Below are 23,248 nucleotides of genomic sequence, written 5' to 3' on the forward strand. Positions count from 1 at the left end.
ATTTGATATGGTCTCTCATGATATCCTTATCGATAAACTAGGCAAATACAATTTAGATGGGGCTACTATAAGGTGGGTGCATAACTGGCTGGTAACCATACTCAGAGAGTAGTTATTAATGCTCCCAATCCTGCTGGAAAGGTAGAACAAGTGGGGTTCCGCAGGGATCTGTTTTGGAACCGGCTCTGTTCAATATCTTCATCAACGATTTAGATGTTGGCATAGAAAGTACACTTATTAAGTTTGCAGATGATACCAAACTGGGAGGGATTGCAACTGCTTTGGAGGACAGGGTCAAAATTCAAAATGATCTGGACAAATTGGTGAAATGGTCTGAGGTAAACCGGATGAAGTTCAATAAAGACAAATGCAAAGTGCTCCACTTAGGAAGGAACAATCAGTTTCACACATACAGAATGGGAAGAGACTCCATAGGAAGGAGTATGGCAGAAAGAGATCTAGGGGGTCATAGTGGACCACAAGCTAAATATGAGTCAACAGTGTGATACTGTTGCAAAAAAAGCAAACGTGATTCTGGGATGCATTAACAGGTGTGTTGTAAACAAGACACGAGAAGTCATTCTTCCGCTCTACTCTGCACTGGTTAGGCCTCAACTGGAGTATTGTGTCCAGTTCTGGGCACCGCATTTCAAGAAAGATGTGGAGAAATTGGAGAGGGTCCAGAGAAGAGCAACAAGAATGATTAAAGGTCTTGAGAACGTGACCTATGAAGGAAGGCTGAAAGAACTGGGTTTATTTAGTTTGGAAAAGAGAAGACTGCGAGGGGACATGATAGCAGTTTTCAGGTATCTAAAAGGGTGTCATCAGGAGGAGGGAGAAAACTTGTTCACCTTAGCCTCATATGATAGAACAAGAAGCAATGGGCTGAAACTGCAGCAAGGGAGATTTAGGTTGGACATTAGGAAAAAGTTCCTAACTGTCAGGGTAGTTAAACACTGGAATAGATTGCCTAGGGAGGTTGTGGAATCTTCATCTCTGGAGATATTTAAGAGTAAGTTAGATAAATGTCTATTAGGGATGGTCTAGACAGTATTTGGTCCTGCCATGAGGGCAGGGGACTGGACTCGATGACCTCTCGAGGTTCCTTCCAGTCCTTGAGTCTATGAATCTGTAAGTGGTGTTTTAAACGTGAGCTAGTTAACACGCTAGGGCATGGGAATGGGTGAAGCTTGAGTGAAGTGCAGCGGGGATGCAGCAGCTCAAATTAAAACAATTCATCAGCTGCTTATCCAGTCACTCTGTGTATCTCAAGTGTTGTTTTGCAGTATGGTCACTCTCACTGCAGCACACTCACTCTAACTAGAGCAGAGGTGGGCAGAGTACGGCCAGTAGGCCGTATTTGGCCCGCGGGACCATCCTGCCCGGACCCTTGAGCTCCTGGCCGGGGAGGCTGTCCCCTAGCTCCTTCCCTGCTGTCCCCCCTCCCCTTCAGCCTCAGCTCGCCATACAGCCAGCGCTCTGGGCGACAGGGCTGCAAGCTCCTGCTAGGCAGCGCAGCAGCATGGCTGGCTTCGGCCGCGTGGCACGGCTGCCAGTCCTGCTGTTTCTGAGCGGCATGGTAAGGTGGCAGGGAGTGGGGGTGGGTGGGTTGGGTAAGGGGCAGGAGGTCCCGAGGGGCAATCAGGGGACAGGGAGTGGGGGTGGTTGGATGGGCAGAGTTCTGGGGGGTGCAGATAGGTGTGGGAGTCCCCAGTGGCCTGTCGGGGTGGGGATGTGGATAGGGGTCGGGGCAGTCGGGGGACGGAGCAGGGAGGGCTGGATAGAGGGTAGGGTCCTGGGGGAGGCAGTTAGGGGCAGGGAGTCCCGGGAGGGGGCAGTCGGGATAAGGAGCAGAGGTGGTTGGATGGTTCAGGGATTCTGAGGGGGGCAATCGGGGACCAGGAAGTGGGAGGGGGAGGATGGAGGTGGGGGCCAGGCTGTTTGGGGAGGCACAGCCTTCCCTACCCGGCCCTCCATACAGTTTCGAAACCCCGGTGTGGCCCTCAGGCCAAAATGTTTGGCCACCCCTGAACTAGTATAGTAACTCAAGCTAATTGTTGCCATGAAATCAAACCCTTTGTGTTTACATGAGTGCAAAAGGGTTAGGGAAACATAAAAGGAATCTTTTGCCTACTTCAGACCTAACTGTGTCCCCCCAAAAAGTAGGGCGCAATCAGAGGACCCAGAAGGATTCTGAACAGGTGTAGACTATATGGTTGCAGGAGAACCAACGAACATCAGAATCTTATCTATGCCAGAGTTCCCACTATTAGACTTCAAATGGCGATAGCAACTGTGGGAGACTTTATAAGGAAGAGTCTAATGCAGATGAGGCTAAAATGTAGACTAGCAGCCAAACGGTTCTGAAGCTTCCGGAGGTGTTTGTACTTGAGTCAGGCACAATGCCTCCAGGAGCAGCCGTTGGGACAGTGCACCTGTGCAGGACCCAGTGATGGGCTGTGTCTTAATAGCATAATGGAGCACTGAACAAGAAAAATCTTGCACTACAGATCACTGGCACGTGCTAATGATGGACTTGCCATGTAAGCAGAAATTCCTCAGTTCCAAGTGAGGGGTAAGACTCAATTATGCCCGTCCTCAATCACATATTTAGACTTAAACTTCTGAATAGGGTGCTGCAGTGGGTGTTCTTCACCGTGCCTCCAGGTACTAATTTTGTTCCATTTAGGACATGTTGCTTGGTGGTGAACATAACTTATTCTAATGGCAAAAAAACCTCTAATTAGAGTAGTCATCTGTTTCTTCGGCAGTCATTGCCATACAGGAAGGATGCATTTCCATGCTAGAGTCAGTAGAAATAGACAGGCCATCTGAAGCTTCATGGTACCAGAGTACCGGTAACTAGGAATGCTGTTCACAAGCATCTCCAGAATGTATACATCAGTCTAAAATATTTCCACCTTTCCAGCCTCCCTGAAGGTGTCTCTATATTACGGTGTACATTTAAAAAAATTAATAGCTGTCTTTTTAGGATATCAGTTACACAGATTTGGCAAAATAAAACAGCTTTGTGTCATGAAATACTGATTTATTGGATAGCTAACATGGACTCTTTGAATTATACTCTCCTGTTATCCTAGTTTTTTACAAAATTCTGATGCTGTTAATGAAAAAGGAATAAAATATTCACTAAGCAATCAGACCTGTCCGTTTTGCTCACAGTTATTTCCTCTCTGTCACTAGTTATAAGTATTTTTATGTTTCTATACCAATTCTAACTAATGTCTAAAACTGTAATTTGAAAAGCTCCTTGGCTACATACTTCCTGGCGCTGCAGACAAATGATTATCTCAAACTGATTTCTAAGTTTTGTTGTTAAATATATTTGATTTTATCAACGATACATAATTCAGATGCAACGGTATACCTTCCATGCTTTATCCTGACTGCAAGATACTTCATCAGAACTGCATGTGATTTGGTATTTTATTTCTAAAACCAAACACAATCAGGTGGCCATCCAGGAGTATGGTTCATGGATATTTATCAAGTGTAACTTTTATTGCTAATGGGAGTTACTGAAGCATACACATCAAGGGGAAAGCAGAACCTGAACCTCATGAAAACAATTTCATTATTGTTCCATGAGGTAACTCATGTTAATCTTTTAATCCTTTTTGGCATGCTCAAGTTAACTGTATAACATTCTTGTTTTCTAGGTAATAAGGTTTCATGGTGTTTCCCTTCCTGTGTATGTTATTTCTAATATGCTTCTTGCATATGGAGGACAATTAAGCGCCTTAATTTCAACAGGTAACATTGTGTAAAAAGATTTGTTAGTCATACATTTTTTGTGTGTATAGTAATCATATCTTCATACATTGTGAATTTAGAAACCACCATATTAATATTCTCCTCATATGGACACATCACTGTAGTTTTTCTTGTGGTTTATGATCATATATTAATCCCTCAGAATTAAGAGTTTTCTTCTTTTAAGAGTTGGGCCATGATATCAAACAAAAAGGAGCACAGTGTTTTTTCCCATTAGTGTCCTCCTCTAGTGACATTTTGCCCTTGTCAGAAGTTTAAGGAAAAAAAAATAGTTATGGGGTAGAACTTACTTTGAAAGACTTAAAAATAAACTGAAATGTGTGCAGGAAACTGGTAATCTCTTGTCACTAAAAGCATCTTTATTCAAGCTCAGGTGATGTTAGTATCGCTCACGCACTTTTTTTTATCATGTCTATCTAGCTAAAACTGTTGTCCCATGCCCTCTGTTTCTGAGCAATCAACTGATTAATAAGGATTTTGAACAAGAGCTTTGCTATTGTACAGTAGTAGTCTTAGTATGTTATCATTCTTATTTTCACTTTTGAAGCTTTGTGTTTAATTTCACTTTCTGTTTTTGTGCTTTTGTTTTGAACTTTGTGGCAAGGTCTGAATTGTGTCTTTATAATAATTTTTTTTTCTAGGCCACTGTTTGGATTTTGTTCCTGCACTGACTAGAGCAGCCAAACCCTACAAAGTGGACCCTTTTGTGAATGTTGTTAAATTTCTGTTGGGGTAGGTTATTTCTCTTACTTGTTTTAATTTCGTTTAGCAGTTTCCAATGTGTAGAAGCTTTATTTATACGTTTTTTAAAAACAAAGTAGTAGTATTTTATTTTCTTTGTGATCTTTTGATTCAGAGACATATTTTGCTGTATGATGTTGATCTGATTAAAAGGCTGTAGTGTCAGGAATGTGTGTGCGTGTGTGCGGAGTTGAAACAGTGACCACAAAAGACAACTAATATTTCTTTCATATTTTGGCAGGTTTAACTGGTTTAAAGATATATGGAATGTATTGTTTTTGCCACAGTTGGATGCTGTTTTACTGAATAAGCAGGATATGTGGTTCCCCCTTGTGTCCCTGATTCTATTTCTTTTTGGGACAGGAATTGCCTACTGGGGTGGCATACTCTTCTCTTCATCTCTAAGGCTCTTGTCTTCATTGTGGTTATCTTTGACAAGGTAAAGCAGCATAATACTTATCTTCCTACAGATGACTGCAATGATCATAAGTAAATCAGAGAAACGTAGCAGTTGTAAGATTGGGAATACTTGGGTGAATGAGATCCTATAATACAGTTACAATAAACTCCTTTTTATTGATCATCAGGATTTGCCACCACCAAATACAAAAGCAATATAAGGGGCCAGATTGTGGCCTGTACTGCACCCCCAGGTAATGGGACATTAAGGGGCCCCCTTTCTTGTGCTGGCTTCCTATATTGCCATTTTGGTTTGGGAAATCTGGGAGGATGATAGTGACAGAGTTACCATCTCCTTCCCACACTGCTCCAGGGGCATCATAATAACATGCACCCTTGCTTGCCCAGGGCAAGCCATAAACTCATAATCTGTTATTAGTGTCTGATACCCTAAATTACAAAATGCTGAGGACTCTGTACAATAAGAATTGTACAGAGACACATTTCAGTGTACAGAAAACATGTATTTTACAGGTATATCTGAAAACACTTTAATGTTCAATTTTTATTTATATGTACAGACTATTAAAATATAAGAAGCCTAACAAGACTTTTTTGAAAGAATGGATCGCTACATTAGCCAAATTGGGTTATATATTTAATCATATTTTAATAATTTCTATGTGAAAACAGCCAAACTAATTTAGTGTTTTAGCTCCAGAAACTCAATCTCTCTACTCTCCGAGCAAAGAGGTGATCCCCCAGATGAACCTTTTCTATACATTTGCACTTTTGACATTCCATCAAGTAGGTGTCAGTAATGCATGTAGTGCGCACACAACTTGTCACATTTCAGCTGGGATACTCTTATCACTGCTGAAAGCTAACAGAATTTAGCTGAAGTGATAAAGCTGTAACTTTTCAGTTTGAGGATATTTTTATTAAAATCCTGCTATGGATAGATTTCTCTTATAGGTGCCAATTCTTGTTCTGTGTTGACTGAACAACGTGACTGCATGCTAACTCTGAGAACACTCAGGGTAGGGTAAAGAAATTTAATACTCATGCTCCACAGTTTGCATTGGCTGCCAGTAAATCAACAGATTTCATTCAGAGTTTTGTTGATTTTTTTTTTTTTTTTTTTTAAAAGACTGGAGTAGTCTAGTCCTGAAATTTGTGATTGATTATATCTTTCCATGAATTCCTAGAAGGCAATTGAGAGTTGCTGTCTATACTTAAGTGGTGTGCTAAGGCCAGGAGCAGTGGATTTGTGTGTCAGGGCCCTTCTGTAGAATTCTTTCTTAAATACTGTCGGCCAGGGTCCGTGTGTAGCTGTCTTCACTATTTGGACCTAAACCTTTTCATTTGGAGCAGTCCATATTTTACAGACTCCTTTCCTGTTTAGATTATAATTTTTGCCCACATTGAGTTGAATGGGTGGTTTTTACATCACTAGTACCAATGTTATTTTAATGAATGCTTTGAAAGAAGTATGATGTCTTGGATGCCTCTAATGGGTGCATTGTGGCACAAAGTAAAAATGATAAATGTCCCCTTAGTCAGAGTGCTGCTACTTGGAGAGAAGGGTAGAAGTCCTGTCATCTTAATCCTCCAACACAGCCATCCAATCCATGATCTCTAGTTGTCTTGGCTCCTCTTGTTGTTGTTTGAAATTCCTGTCCATTTGGGCATCCTTCCCCCACGCCTCCAATAGACTTCAGATGCTGTTCGGGTTCCTCCTCTGTCTCTTCCGGAATACAAACCTGTTTTCGCATTGTGAATACTTTATCTGTCCTCCTGATCTGAATCCGTACTGCACATCTTCCAGACCAGACTACCTTGGTTCAACTGGAAAACTTTCTCCGTTGATGTTTCTTCCATTCAGTCATGTCCTTGTCTCATCTTTAAGTATTACATAATAGAATGTCTCTTATTTTATTTTATTTTATTAAGAACTAACCTGTTTGCTGTCTTTCTGGTCATTGTGAACATTTAAGTTGTTGAATTCTTGCCTTGTTTCATCCATTCTGTGCCTCAATTCCACTCAGACCAAACATTTTTCTTATTAGGAAATAACATCATGAATTCTAACTTTAGCTGGTATCTTAAAGTTCAAGATGAACTATGGATATCTTATATCTTCTTTTGATCCTCAGAAAATCATTGAGCTTCTTCAGCAACATCCAGTTTTACCAGTAAGCACAATGTGTTCAGTTGCACATCATTTCACAGCTTAGTCAGCCCAGATAGCTTTTGTTTCTATTTTCAGTTTTTGTTCTACCATTACTGTTTTGAAATATTTTTAACATCAGAATGCCCACTGTATTTCCACAAAGAACATACTTTTCATTAGGATTTTCATTTTTCCACTCACTCATTTTGTTGCTGAAATACCTCCTCTTAGCTGGTTTTTGTAATCTCAAAAACTAATGCTTGACTTTTGCTAATGTCAACTGAATATCCAAAGAATTGGGATATCTGCTCCTGTCTTTCTGAGACTTTGAGCAAGAAATAATATCTATTTGAGGAAAAATGTGTGTCACAATGTGAATTTTTTTAGCACTCTGTTATGGCTTCTGTACTGTCATCTAACATTACATCTCATTAACACTGCTAATAAAAAGCACCATTGTGTATTGATCTAGTACTACAATAATAAGAAGTAGATAGAATCAGAAATGTATTGGAATGGAAAGGACCTCGAGAGGTCATCTAGTCCAGCCCCTGCACTAGATCGTCCTTGACAGGTATTTGTCAACCTGTTTGTTAAAACTCCAATGACAGGATTCTAGAACCTCCCTTGAAATCTATTTCAATGCTTTTTCACAATTACATCTTCATGTTAGTTCGTATTCAGTTCATGATCCACTGTAACTGCCAGATCCTTTTCCGCAGGACTAAAGCTTGGCCAGTTATTCCCAGTTATTGGCTTCTCCTTAGGTAAACATGAAGATTTAATGATTGATGCAAAACCTAGGCCAGTGTTTTAAAATATTTGATTTTCATGCACACAAGAAGTCAGATTATGAACTATTTATTACGTATAGTCTCAGACACTTAAGAGGCCATGAGTTTATTAACTCAAATACCTGACATTCTTGAAGAAATGGAAGTATGAGGTAACAAACTGACAGCTGAAGAGTATTTCAGGCACTGTAATTTGCATGTGATTTGATTGGTTAATAATGTTCTAAACTTGCTTATGGGCCTCTGAGAAGGTAAGCAGTAACTAGTTCAGGGTTTCTCAAACTGGGGTTGGGACCCCTCAGGGGTCACAAAGCCCTTACATGGGGGTCATGAGCTGTCAGCCCCCACCCCAAACCCCGCTTTGCCTCCAGCATTTATAATGGTGTTAAATATATAAAAAGTGTTTTTAATGTATAAGGGGGGGGTCACACTCAGAGGCTTGCTATGTGAAAGGGGTCACCAGTACAAAAGTTTGAAAATCACTGAGCTAGTTCCCAACTTATTACAAAATTGATTTAAGTTTATTCTTGAACCAGAAACTATTTTCCTTCTATGTAATTGTGGATTTTTGTCTCAGAACTCTAACAGATAGTAATTGTGTCATTGTAGACCCTCTGGACTTCCTAAAGACAGCAAGTTGATGACACCAAGAAGAGCGTTTGTGGCCATTCTTCTGGTTTTTGTTAGCTGTACCACTTGTGGGGCGTTTGCTATATTAATTATCTATCTACACTACATGTTCAAGGTATTAAAACAATAAATAATTGAGTCAATATCTGAATTAAACTTCAGGTATTTTAATAGTAGATGAATTCCAAAGGGAAAATATAGAACAGTTTATCCTTTTCAGGGTAATATACTTATTTGCAGAAACCTTTAAAATCCATACTTATCTGGTGTGCTTCATAATCCAATGATACTTTTTCAATCTTTTACTCCTCTGAGCATGTCCTCCTGAAGGAACTACAAACTTAATCTGTGTGTGTCTATTGTAAAGTGATATTATGCACAGGTGTCTAGTGGGGTGAGTCTACTTTTCAAACCCAGGTTTATAAAACCAAGGGCCTGATCTTGCCCCTTTACGGAAATTTTAGTAATGGGAAGAGACCTTGATAGGAGGAAAATTTTGCAAAGATTCCATCACTGAATTTTCTCAAAATTTTTCTAGGGTGAGGTAGGGAAAGAGGGGACGTGTGCGTGCACACTGTCAAATGAGTAGCAGTTTGGTCTCCAAACTACCGGTATTCTCTGTGATCCACAGGAGGGCTAGGGCCATCTGCATGTTACCTCCATGCTGACAGCCCTTCAACACACGCACATCTTTTTGACTGCAGCAGATTCTCTGAAAATAGGCATCTCTTGTGTGTGTTGTTGAGGGATTCTGAGGAAGGCGAAATGGAATGAAAGGAAATGTCAAACTCGGTGGAAAAAACAGAGAAGCTAATACATCCTCCATTCTGAGAACAGGAAAAGGTGTCATAGGACATTTCTGGGGAAGTCCTTTTCATTACAGCTTCAGTTAAGCTGTGCTCCCAAGGAGCAAAAATATCAGGACAGAAGACTCTAGAGCCAGCACAGTGGTTTTTTTATTTAGGCACTGCAGCTGTTGTGTGTAGAACCTATGTAAAAAAATAAACATGTCTGTCTTCTCACAGGTTATTAAACTACATTCGAATGTAAGAATAGAGCAAAATGTTCTTAATATGGTAAGTCTATTTAATACTACAGATGATAGAGAACAATCAGCACCCCTGTATGGGGTTATCATGTCTCAACAATGTCTGGTGGTAAGCAACGTTGACAGCTGTGATTTACCCAGACTTGGTAACTTAAAAAGGAAATAAGTTTAGTCAGTGGTTTGGTGACTAGAAGGATCTAAAACTAGCACTAGAGGTAATGGCTTCTTTGGCTCATTGGAGTAGAAGAGGAAAAAGCAGACTCCTGAGTAGCCTGTGTCAGCACTGATGTCTATTTTATTCTCTCATTCTGAGAGAATCACTGAGGTGATAACCTGAGATTTGATGCTATTGGTAAGAAATCTTTAATCTTAGGATAGGAAGTAACAGTAATTATTTGTCTAGCTAATTATTTTGGCATTTTCCTGAGTGTAATTTTCCTTTTGTGTTCCCTGTATATAATCGAGAGAAAATGTTCTTTCTTGTGTCTAATTGTATAGGCTGGTAATAACCTGTGCTCTGCCTATAAATACTTAGCTCAGGAATTAACCATGGTAGGATACAAGAGGAGAGGTAGTAGGACTTAATTAGTAAGGACTTGCGTGGAAGGGAGCGGGGAGATATTGACTAAAATTCTGTTGGCCAGGAAGCTGTTAAGAATGAATGAAAAAGTCAATATTAGACTAGCTTCGTGCATGGTAACATTTAGAATATTTTCTGCTTCTGTCATGCTTTAGTTCCCCACTCTGAACCTTAGCGTCCAAAAGATGGGGTACCAGCATGAATTCCTCTAAGCTCAGTTACCAGCTTAGTACTTGTAGTGCTGCCACCAACCAGGAATTCCAGTGCCTGGTACACTCTGGTCCCCCCAAAACCTTGCCCGGGGACCCCCAAGACCCAGACCCTCTGGATCTTAACACAAGGAAAGTAAACCCTTTCCCTCACCGTTGCCTCTCCCAGGCTTCCCCTCCCTGGGTTACCCTGGTAGATTACTGTGATTCAAACTCCTTGAATCTTAAAACAGAGAGGAAAATCCACCTTCCCCCCCCTCCTTCTCTCTCCCCCTCCCAGACTCTCCCTGAGAGAGAAAGTAATCCTAACTCAGAGAGAAATTAACCTTTCTCTCCCCCTTCCCTCCTTTCTCCCCACCAATTCCCTGGTGGCTCCAGACCCAGTCCTCTGAGGTCTCACCAGAATAAAAAAAAACAATCAGGTTCTTAAACAAGAAAAGCTTTTAATTAAAGAAAAAACAGTAAAAATTATCTTTGTAAATTTAAAATGGAATAAGTACAGGGTCTTTCAGCTATAGACACTGGGAACACGCTCCCAGCCTAAGTATACAAGTACAAATTAAAATCCTTCCAGCCAAATACACATTTAAACTCCTTGCAGCCAAATACACATTTGCAAATAAAGAAAACAAACATAAGCCTAACTCGCCTTATCTACCTAGTACTCACTATTCTGGACATATAAGAGACTGTATCAAAGAGACTGGAGAGAAACCTGGTTGCACATCTGGTCCCTCTGAGCCACCCCGAGTGAACAACAACCAAAAACTAACAGCACACACAAAAACTTCCCTCCCTCAAGATTTGAAAGTATCCTGTCCCCTGATTGGTCCTCTGGTCAGGTGACAGCCAGGCTCACTGAACTTGTTAACCCTTTACAGTCAAAAGAGACATGAAGTACTCCTGTTCTTTTGACCCTTAACTATCTGTTTATGACAGCTTCTTTCTCCCATTACTTAACAATAGCATCTAGGGGTATGTATATTAATATATGTGCTCAGAATAGCTACCCATCACCTTCCAAGTTTAGAATTATATGCCAGGGAAATGAAATAAAATACATCTTTAATTCACTAACCTAAAAGTTGTAACTTTTTCTTGCTTTTTTCTAATCTTTTTCTTCTGTCTTATTTCTTTCCTTCTATCTCTAATTCATTCTATCCATCCCCCTAACATTGCCATTTGTCTTCTCTTTTCTTTTATTAGTCTTTTTGAAAATCAGCATCACCTTTCTTTATCTTTCAACTTTCACTCCTGCTGCCTGTCTCGAACCCTGCTAATGGTATCTTCCTCCTTTCTCTCAGCATTCTCATCTCTGATCTTCATGTAGATTCTTTACTGTCCCCTGTATTCTGTTCTTCTTTTTTTTCCTGTCCTTCCTCCAGAAGCTCCCTGAGCTACCTCCACTCCCCATCCTTGTTCTCATTCCTTCTTGGAGTCCTGAAGCTATTGCTCTAAAAGGAGAGACTGGTTGAATTAGAAGCTTTAAAAGATGAATATTTCTTTTAAAAATGGCTTTTTTCAGGAAATCCAAAATGATGGTCCTTTAACCTTGGCTAGATCTGGGTATATTGCAAATCTGTTTATCTTCCTAGATCAGATATGGCACATTGCTGTTATGTTAATAGGGTTCTTTATGTTAATTTTAGGGCTGTTGATTAGTTGAGGTTAACTCACGCGATTAACTAAAAAAAAGAATCGTGATTAATTGCCGTTTTAATCGCACTGTTAAACAATAGAATACCAAGTGACATTTATTAAATATTTTTTGATTTTTTTTCTACATTTTCAAATACTGATTTCAGTTACAACACAGAACAAAGTATACAGTGTTCACTTTATATTATTTTTATTACTAATATTCACACTCAAAAAATGATAGAAGAAATAGTATTTTTCAGTTGACTTCATACAAGTACTATATTGCACTCTTTGTTGTGAAAGTGCAACTTACAATGTAGATTTATTTTTTTTTTTGTTACATAGCTGCACTCAAACAAAACAATGTAAAACCGTAGGGCCTACAAGTCCACTCAGTCCTACTTCTTCAGCCCATTGTGAATACAAACAAGTTTGTTTACATTTATGGGACATAATGCTGTCTACTTCTTATTTACAATGTCACCTGAAAGTGAGAACAGACGTTTTCACTTTTGTAGCTGGCATTTCAAGGTATTTACGTGCCAGATCTGCTAAACATTTATATACTCCTTCATGCTTTGGCCACCATTCCAGAGGACATTCTTCCATGCTGATGACGCTCGTTTAAAAAAAAAAATGCATTAATTAAATTTTGTGACTGAACTCCTTGGGGGACAATTGTATGTCTCCTGCTCTGTTTTACCCACGTTCTGCCATATATTTCATGTTATAGCAGTCTCAGATGATGACCCAGCACATGTTTGTTTTTAAGAACACTTTCACTGCAGATCTGACAAAATGCAAAAAAGGTACCAGTGTGAGATTTCTAAAGATAGCTATAGCACTTGACCCAAGGTTTAAAAATCTGAAGTGCTTTCCAAAATCTGAGAGAGACTAGGTGTGGAGCATGCTTTCAGAAGTCTTAAAAGAGCAGTACTCCAATGCGGAAACTACAGAACCTGAACCACCAAAAAGAAAATCAACCTTCTGCAGGTGGCATCTGACTCAGATGATGAAAATGAACATGCGTCGGTCCGCGCTGCTTTGGATCAGTATTGAACATCAGTATGGATGCCTGTCTTCTGGAATGCTGGTTGAAGCATGAAGGGACATATGAATCTTTAGAGCATTTGGCACATAAATATCTTGTGATGCCAGCTACAACAGTGCCATGTGAATGCCTGTTCTCACTTTCAGGTGACGTGACCAAGAAGCAGGTAGCAGTATCTCCTGCAAATGTAAACAAGCTTGTTTGTCCGAGTGATTGGCTGAACAAGAAGTAGGACTGAGTGGACTTGTAGCGTCTAAAGTTTTACATTGTTTAAATTTTGAATGCAGGTTTTTAACATAATTCTACATTTATAAATTCAACTTTCATGATAAAGAGATTGCACTACAGTACTTGCAATTGGGGAACTGAAAAATACTATTTCTTTTGGTTTTTTCAAGCACAAATATTTGTAATAAAAATAAATATAAAGTGAGCACTGTACACTTTGTATTCTGTGTTGTAATTGAAATCAATATTTTGAATATGTAGAAAACATCAAAAATATTATGAACAGTTCCATTAATTGCAATTTTTTTAAATGCTTGATAGCCCTGGTTTATTTTATTAGTCTTATCTACTCTACCAATATTTTCATTTATTTTCTTTACAGGATCCAAAGCACTCAAAAGAAACTTCAGATAATTCCAATAAAGAGACAGTAAAGAACTGTGATTCAGCAGAGACAATTACAAAAGCAGCAGCAGCAGCATCACCCACCACCAATACAGCTATTGACAATGTTGTAAACAGTCTTAAGATACATATTACAATCATCAATTTACTCACATGGATTGTGCTACTCAGTTTACCATCTTTAATTTATTGGTTTAAAAATCTCAGGTAACCTTTAAACTGCCAAGAAAAAAAAACAGCATTATAGTTTGCTTAGTACTTATCTTCAAAATAATTGATGATTCAAAATTACAAAGCTTTCTCTGACTATTACTATTACTTTATAGTAGCACCCAAAGGCTTTAATCGAATGATTTAAATAACAGGTATCTGTACACATCAGTTTTGTATAATTGTTTATGGTTAGCTATTATATAAATCAAATTATATGATAGAGACTTATTTCATAAGAGATTTATAGGCAGGGCCAAATCTTAGCTCCCTGTGACTTACACTGAGAATGCTTCCACCCTAATTTCTTTCATTCATATGGGATTAGCTATTCACATGTTGCCAGGCCGTCCTTTTGATGGTTTAACTTCTGTGTGGTTTATAGTGGTTCAAAAAAAAGGGTGGAATAATATGCTGTCTTTGCACAATTTTCTTATTTTGTAGGTACAATGTTAGACTTGATCCTGATCCATGTAGAACTATGGCTATTATTCTTGTATCCACTTTGGGAATTCTCATGAATTCAAGTACTACTAAAGTAAAATCAAGGTATGCTAGCTAATCCTCTATTATTAATTATTTCCAGTACTCTTGCAGACCATATAACTGTCGTCTTATTTAATTCTTACTCTTGAGTCCTTTTCCACTTCTGTGGTTAAACTTGATTTGTGATACACACATCTTTAACTGGTAACCTCTCATTAACATTCATGACATCTGTTTTATAAAACCTTGAAATGGAGATCCAGGTATCAGAGTGGATATCTTTTCAAACTACATTTAAAAATTGACACAGATCAGCTGTAGTTTAGTCAAATGCAATAGATCATTTATGTTCACGAACCGGGACATGAATGTAATATTGATTTGACACCTAAACAATCTGTCAGATCAAGAACTTCTTATTTTTTTTAGCTTTCCATTCAGACCTTATTGAATCCTTCAGAGCTTTATTCTTAGCAGGTCATTGTGAGTCTAAGGCCTTGTATACATGGGAAAGTTATATCTGTGTAAGGTAAAGATGTGAATTTAAGCTCCCACATTGTTGCACTGTGTTAATTCCCTGAATGGACACCTATTCTGCGATAAGAATATCTTTTTCTGGTTTACTTTATGTTGCTTTGGAAGATGTTCAAGTTAAACTTAAAAAAAATCAGCTCTTATTCCAAAATGAGTGTCTCCACATGAGGGCGTTGCATCATATAATTAGGACAGGATAACTGGAAAAATTTCCCATAGAGGCAAGCTTTTAATAAAAAAAATTTCATGAAAAACTTACTGCACATGAATCATCTACTTCTAATTTAAAATACTTTACTTTGTTGCGCAAAATAGCACAGTGTGAATAGTCACTTTAACAACAGAGTGAAGCCCTCCATGAATGGTTTCAGTTGACAATGCTAGTAGATGAAGTCTGTTATTTATCCGGAGTACAGGTACAGTGCAGAGAGCCACAGCACAAAGTTTTCCAGATTAAAATCAATACATTCTTCTTAAAAGCAAGTGCAACAGTGAGTGTGTTTGCACCAAAATACCTCTGTCCTTTCCAGGCCCGTTAGAACTTTTGGCCTCTATGCAAAAGCTATCAATTACTATTGTACTGTAAAACATTAAGCCTGTTTTTTTCTTTAGGTGTAAAACAATTATAGAGCATTTATTTTTAAATACTATTTTTCCTAATATTAAAAACATGCACAGTAAGGTGGCTTTAAAATTGTTTGTTAAAAGATTATTTTTAGCCTTCATGATGATGATCTTGCTTTTAGATGAATAGCCTTAATGGGAAACAGGTGACTTCTTTAAATGAAAATCCCAAAATCTTAAAATCAATACATCTTTCTTAAAATCAAGTTCAACAGTGTGTTTGCACAACTTTGACTCCTGCTATATGGCTTGCAGTTACAAAAATGGTAAACTGTTTTTCTCTCTTCTCACAGTAAACTGTCGAAAATTGCAGCACAACTTCCTCTCCCTTTGTCTGTAGCTGTGGTGGCCTTTGGACCAATGCATTTATACAGAGTACCATACTTTGTAATCTGTTCTCTTCTTCTACATGTGTTATGTTGTATTCTGTAAATCTTTAGTTTCCCAAATGAAATCGGAGAAGCAGTGTGGCCCAGAAATGGATGCTGGAAAAAAATGTCAAGTTGAACAAAGAAATGTCCAGATCAGTGTAACTGCTAATTAACATCATTTGGAGAAGATGACAGAATTGTGAACACTTCTTGTGAAGTTTGGGGTGTTGGGGAAATCTCAGAAACCTGCGCATGGTGTTAGTCTACTAATTTGAAAAATTGATGGAAGAATTGCAATATTTCTCTGGACACAAAAATCTCTCTTATTAGCATAACACTTCAGTGTTCTAGATTTCAGTAGGCAGACCATTCTGTATCCACACTGCAGACATTTTGATATTTCTGTTGACACTTGATTTTCTCTTGAAACACGGTTACCTTACTGTGTGTAGTATTGAACCTATCTTGTTCTTGAGTTTTAAAATCTGATGGTTAAAATTCACAAATGATTGAAAGTGCACTGTATCACAAAAACTAAATAGCCAAGAATACTTTTAATCATTTTATGCCACACTAGCAAGCTGTCACAATTTTTTTTCTTGTATCTATACAAACTAGAATGTATTGTATCTACTGATCTGTTAATTTCTAACAAGTCAAACATTTTTATCAGTGCCTGTGGCACATTTGTGTGATTATTGAAAGTGTTGGTGGCTTATAAACTTTATCTTTTGTAAGAGTGATAAAAATATATATATATACTCTTATGTTGCTTTCTATTCAGGAAGGATATCATAGATTCATACACAATTTCTGTAATGTTGTTTTAAAACATTGACAAATTCTGAAAAAAACCTGTGCCAGAATTTCAGTAATAGTGGGAAATACTGATTATACGAATCAGCTCTGTAAAATAGCATCTTGCCTCAATCCTGCAGTGACTGGCATTATTGAAATACCTAGGACAGGTATCTGTAATGTATGGGAAATCTCTTCCTTGGCGTTGTATAAGTGTTTTAAAACAAAACGAACAAAAATTGTGTCCATCATGATAAAATGATCTATAATCCTTGTAAATCTGATTGGTTGATTCTAAACAGAGATGGACTGTCTACTCATTTCTATGTATCTTATCTATCTCTATATTTCTGAGGCACCTATCACCTTAATGTCAAAGCACTGATCCGATCTGAGAGCTCTTTTTTTTTCTGATCTTCTCTTCTTACGAATAGTTTGAGGAAATCCAGTACCTACAGTCAAGTTACAGCATATGTTCCATGCAGCAGTAGATCCTAAACCCATTTGTTCTATTGTATTGCATCATTCTTGCCTGAAGTGCCTCAGTTAATTCTGGCTTGTTTTTAAGAGTCATTTATTTGAGCTGGCTGGGAAGACTCTGTAAGTTTATACAATGACTTTCCAAACTGAAAGTGTGAGGTGACATGACAAACTGCAGCACCTTACTTTTGTCAGCTCATAAACAAGCCAGCACTCCAAGCTATCAGTGAACCCTTAAGACTGCTTTAAGTATAAGATAACAGTAGCTAACTGTGTCACCATTACTGTTATCAGGAATGTATATGCTGGTTTTCTAACCTTAACATTTATATAATGCTAGGCTATTCATAGTTTTTTGTAAATCAGAAAAGGACTTTGAACAAACTACACTCTGAAATTTGATTTCTACCTAAATGTATGCTACAGTATTTTTGTATATGAAACAAACACTCATAGTATGCTGTGTGTGTATTTACAGCCAAATTCTGCAGTCCTTTATCCAAAATCTCATATTCAAATATAGAGTAGAGTAATAATATTTCTAGTTTAGGATGATTGTATAACCTGAGAGAGTAGCAGAGCCATGTAGAATCTTCTGTAAGCCATTACAATCAAGAGAAAGCTATTTATCCTAGGTTGGTCTTCCTTGCTGCATATTGTACTGTGCTTCTAGCATTGGGCTTGATTTTTGCTACCCTGACCACTGAGTGTCTATTTGCACTATTGCAGTGGTTAGATATCCTCACTGTTAAATATTTACTTCCTGTTTGAACTTTGCTAATTTAACTTTTCTATGTCCTGGTTTGCTAAATAAGACCTCCTCCCCCTCTTACTATCAGAGAGCTGTGTGTAAATTCTTGCAGACTAAGATTAAATTGCCTCTTAACATTCTTTTGAATATAATAAATTAAATTGAACTCATTTATTTTTTCTTATTAGAAAATGAGTTTTCCAGGCCACAAATCATTCCTGTTGCTGTTCTTCAAATCTCCTCTAGTTTTTTAACACCCTTTTTAAATTATGGACATCAGAATTAGCCACAGTATTTCAGCAGTGGTCTCACCAGTGCCTTGTACAAAGGTCAAATCACCTCCTTCCCTGTTCATAAAACACTTCTGTAAATGAGGAGAAAAAAACCTGTCTTTAGGCTTATTTCTGTTGATTATGACCTTCTGTGGGTACATATGAAATTTTTATTTTATAAACGGCCATCTACATAGCATATATTAAGACATTATGAAAACTAGAATAAAATTAGTATCTGCTCTGTAGCTGCCAATTCATCATGCGACCATAATGTGTGATGATGGAAAGGAGAACTCATATCACTTCTGTTGTTAGCTGGGTCTTTTCAAGCCAATGTACCTCAAAATTGAATTAATATTGATCACAAGGCATGGTATCATATTTATTCAAAACAAAATTAGACTTCTGTAAGTTGGGTGTCAGCATCATCCTAAATTGTGTGTGTGTGTGTAGGGTTGTTTTAAAAATAATTGTGGTAACATTTCATTTAGAATTATGTTTAATATTCAGCACAGTTCAATTTTTATTATTTATGGAACTGATTCAAATAGCAAGCTATTGCACATTGCACAATGAATGGTATAGTAAATACAGGACTGAGAAATAAACTAAAAAAATTCTATTTATAACAGAAAGTAGGAGAAATTGGGAGTGCTACGTGATTAAATATAATAGAGCATCTGCATGGAACAGAACAAAATGTAAGTTAACCCAGCCGGGCTACAGACGAACTGTCATATTAAAAGTTGCTATTGAACAAAAATCATAGTCTTGATAACAACATGAATCAGATTTATATATTTTATTTAAGGATTTAAAACGTTACTGCTTTTATCAGTACCATACTTGATACAAAGTCTATTTTTTCTGTTCCATTGCCAATAATAAACCCTCAAATGCCAAGTGACATTTAATTTATTATATTTAATAGCTTTTGATATATCTGCTTTCTAAATTTTGACAGAAGAGTATAAATACAGTTCTAGTGTCTGTGAACAGATCTAAACATTCATGAAGAACCTATCTGATGATCAGATGTCTTTCAGTAAAATGATGAGAGATTACTTGCATATTTGGACCTTTGTCTTGCTTGTGGTGAGAGAAAAGAGAGTGGACATTTTATAGACATAAAATCCTACAGCTTAATAGAACTGCGATGTCCTCTTTTGAGTGTGTATTTATATAATAATACTGCTGCTGTTTATAAATTGTTAAACTACTAGAGAACTGTTAACGATAGAACAGCCTAAAATCTTAAGATTCATTTTATATTTCATGTTAAATGCTAGACATTTGTTCAGTTTTAGTGTTAAGACTTTTTACATCCCATTTTTGGAAAATAAGTGAGCTAGTTTATATAACGTTTAGCACTGTGTTGTAAACTGTTTCAAAAACTTCATTACCTTAGCAAAACATGCACATTTGCCACGAAAGCTATATGTAACTGTTATATACCTCTTGATATTTGTGCAAATGATATACGTTTAACAGACAAATCCATACTGGACTAAATAAAACCAGGTTTTAAAAAAAATTAAGTAGAAAAACTTGAAACTTTAAGCTAGCATTCAAAATGAATAAGTATTTAAAATCTTTCTTGAAAACCTTTTAGAATGATAGTACTTTGATATATTTTCTTAATAATGAAAGAATGGAATCAAAGTTCTTATTTTAAAGAGTTCTGTTGTTTTAAAGCTTAAACTGGATAAAATGTATAAATTCGTATCTTGGAAAACGCTTATTACAGTATTTCTGTGTTTCTCATAATTTTTAAATTACTTTAGAAAAAATTCGGCAGCCTTTCTTTAGTCAGGCAAATCTGCCTACGCCCCCAATTCTGCAAGGTACTTAAGCACGTGCCTACCAGAATTAAGGCCTAAGTAAGAATTGTGATATTTGGCCCTTTATTTGGATTCAGGATTAGGGCTTGATCCTGCAAACCCTTACATAGGTAGTCCTGACTCATGAGTAATCCTACTTTACACTCTGATCTTTCTAGCATATCTGCATGGGCACAAGGCCTGACTCTGTGGAGCTTCTTGCAGGACCAGGACCATAGTCTATAAGGGCTTATGTCAGTAAAGGTTTGCAGTATCATTCCCTAACCCTAGGGGAAAAAGGGGGAAAAAACTGTCAAGTGTTGTGTTCACAGTAATAAATGCTATAACTAGCATTTTAAGTTTATGCAGGATTGGTCCATTAGAAATCAGTGTACTGAAGCTTTGTGGGTTCATCAAAATACCAACAAGAATTTCTTTCCATTTTCTGAAACAAGTGAGAAAATTTTTGTATTTATTGTAAATCTGAAAAAATGTATGAAGCATTTTGATTTAGTTTTTAATTTATTTTGTGGTGTTTGACTATTAACAATTTTATTATGGTGGAAATTAAAACTTTAATATTCAATTATGTAACTGCAGTTTGAGAACAATATTGGAGATACTTCAGTAACAGACAACTATAACATTACAGCACTCTGCAAAGAATAAAAATGACACACACATTACCTGCCCCTGGAAATTTCCACTACATGCATCTGATGAAGTGGGTATTCACCCACAAAAGCTCATGCTCCAAAACTTCTGTTAGTCTATCAGGTGCCACAGGATTCTTTGCTGCTTTTACAGATCCAGACTAACACGGCTACCCCTCTGATACTTGACACACAGAGTGCCAAACCAAAATGAAAATGACATAATATTTTCTCACTGTGATTTAAAGCATTTAGTTTTATGGGGCAAAACATTGTGCTTTAAACAATTAAATGAATACACTGCAGTTCTAGCCTGTAAACATCTGTAGCCTCTGATTACATTGTGAAAGTCCATATGAAGTTGGCCAAATAATTTTTTGTAAGTATGGATTATAACTGCAACTTGATTGAGTACCAGGAGAGAGGGGGATGTTAGTTTCTTACTCACTCTGTGTTAGCTCTGGCATTCTTGGAGGCCTCCACTATTTTTAAATACAACTAAATTTTCTTCACATTGGTTGCTTTCAATCCAAACCTTAAAATCAGGAAATTAAGAATTGTTGTTTACATTAATTCCTGAACTACTTCTATTGTGACCACCCCACCCCCACCCTCACACACACAAAAACGATGTATAAGCTTCAGGTGTGTCTTGGCTTTTGTTATTTTTTGTGTCACAATCCTAATCTTCTATAGAAATTAATTGTAATTATAGTAAGATTTTTATTTTTTCCTCTAGAAACTTCACCTAAAGCTGTAAAGACCACAGAAAGTATTGTATTTAACAATGAACAGTTAATATATCGGCCTGTTTAAAAGCAAAAGGGTATAATGTTGTAGTGGCCACATAAGCATTGTATAGTGAATTATATTTCTGAAGAAAAATTATTTTACATATAACCTGCAAAGGACTTTAAAAAATAGATATGCCATATTTTGGTTCTTTCTGATACAGTAAAGCCTTTCAGATCCTTTTATCGTTAATTTTGGTATTTTATTTTATTTTAAGAATATGAGGACAGTCAACTGTGGCTTTTCTGGCTCTTGCCATAGGACTTAATTGAGACCAGAAGATTGTTAACCCTCACTTTTTAATTGAAGGGGCAGGGATGTTGAATCTAGAACAAAGATGCCCTTTCTTCAAAATGTTTAGTAGTCATTGGACTTCAAAACTTTTATTTTTATTTATTCCTGTTTAAAGGTTGTGAGTAAAAATCTTCTCCTATCAGTCACTCAGCTTTCACTCTCTTGACTCTTCAGCTGTTGTCATTTCGCTAGTTCCAATCATTGTTCCTTTCCAGGCTAGCCAAAGCCTGAATTTCTAATATGAAAAACCTTAAAAAAAAAAAAATACCACCACACACTACCTACCAACATTGAGAGTACCTTTATATGTCATAACCAAAAAAATTGAACAAGCCCAATAATTTGTGTTTCTTTTGCAGATCATCTTTTAGATTCTCCTCCAAATGCCATGATGGACTCTTGCCTCTGCAAAATATCAGTTCATGCTGTTTTAAAGTAAATTACCAGAGCTCTTAAAAATGTTGGAAACCACGAACAATTTTGGAATTTTTATTATTTCCAAACAGCCTAATAGACTTTTGTAATTTTTTTCTGACAGTTTGAGATCTCGTATGGTCAGTTGAAATGTGGTGTGAATGGTTTTTGGTGTAGTTAACCCCAGCAGTGACAGGTTTATAGAGACTGTTGACAGGGTGTTAACTAAAGTTGTGTGAATGTTGAGGTTATAATCTGTTATCATTCTTTATAAAAATGATTGTAATTGAGTTCTCAAATACATTTTATGCAATATATGACAAATATACTTAGAGCCTGATCCTGTGAGGTGCTGAACACTCCTTGAAAGATGTTGAGTACCTTACTGAAATCAGAAAGGTGAGAGCTCCCGGCATCTCACAATATTGTGCTCTTGAAGACCAGTCCTTTTTCTATTGACATCAGTGAGAATTAGATTTGAACAGGAACTCGCTTGGGACCTTCATGTACTGTGTGACTCATAGACTAGGATTGGAAGGGATCTCGAGAGGTCATAGAGTCCAGTCCCCTGCCCTCATGGCAGGACCAAATACTGTCTAGACCATCCCTAATAGACATTTATCTAACCTACTCTTAAATATCTCCAGAGATGGAGATTCCACAACTTCCCTAGGCAATCTATTCCAGTGTTTAACTACCCTGACAGTTAGGAACTTTTTCCTAATGTCCAACCTAAATCTCCCTTGCTGCAGTTTAAGCCCATTGCTTCTTGTTCTATCATTGGAGGCTAAGGTGAACAAGTTTTCTCCCTCCTTCTGATGACACCCTTTTAGATACCTGAAAACTGCTATCATGTCCCCTCTCAGTCTTCTCTTTTCCAAACTAAACAAACCCAATTCCTTCAGCCTTCCTTCATAGGACATGTTCTCAAGACCTTTAATCATTCTCGTTGCTCTTCTCTGGACCGTCTCCAATTTCTCCACATCTTTCTTGAAATGCGATGCCCAGAACTGGACACAATACTCCAGTTGAGGCCTAACCAGCGCAGAGTA

The 23,248-nt window shown here is 37.4% G+C and overlaps 1 protein-coding gene across 4 annotated transcripts in view; it reads left to right on the forward strand.

Moving 5' to 3' along the window:
- Positions 1–20,786, forward strand: part of PGAP1 (post-GPI attachment to proteins 1) — a 68,008-nt gene extending 47,222 nt beyond the window's left edge. For 2 of the 4 annotated variants that reach the window (XM_030580241.1, XM_030580238.1), the window contains 8 exons: positions 3,681–3,774; positions 4,437–4,527; positions 4,778–4,975; positions 8,512–8,647; positions 9,558–9,608; positions 13,672–13,901; positions 14,349–14,453; positions 15,842–20,786. In XM_030580241.1, coding sequence (XP_030436101.1) covers positions 3,681–3,774; positions 4,437–4,527; positions 4,778–4,975; positions 8,512–8,647; positions 9,558–9,608; positions 13,672–13,901; positions 14,349–14,453; positions 15,842–15,980 — 1,044 coding nt within the window. In that variant the 3' untranslated portion in view covers positions 15,981–20,786. Of the gene's footprint in view, positions 1–3,680; positions 3,775–4,436; positions 4,528–4,777; positions 4,976–8,511; positions 8,648–9,557; positions 9,609–13,671; positions 13,902–14,348; positions 14,454–15,841 lie in introns of those variants that run through there. The other 2 variants (XM_030580239.1, XM_030580240.1) reach the window with 2 other exon arrangements.
- Positions 20,787–23,248: the final 2,462 nt, after the last annotated feature.

Source organism: Gopherus evgoodei, chromosome 11, assembly GCF_007399415.2.
Source record: "Gopherus evgoodei ecotype Sinaloan lineage chromosome 11, rGopEvg1_v1.p, whole genome shotgun sequence".
Classification (NCBI taxonomy): Eukaryota; Metazoa; Chordata; order Testudines; family Testudinidae; genus Gopherus; species Gopherus evgoodei.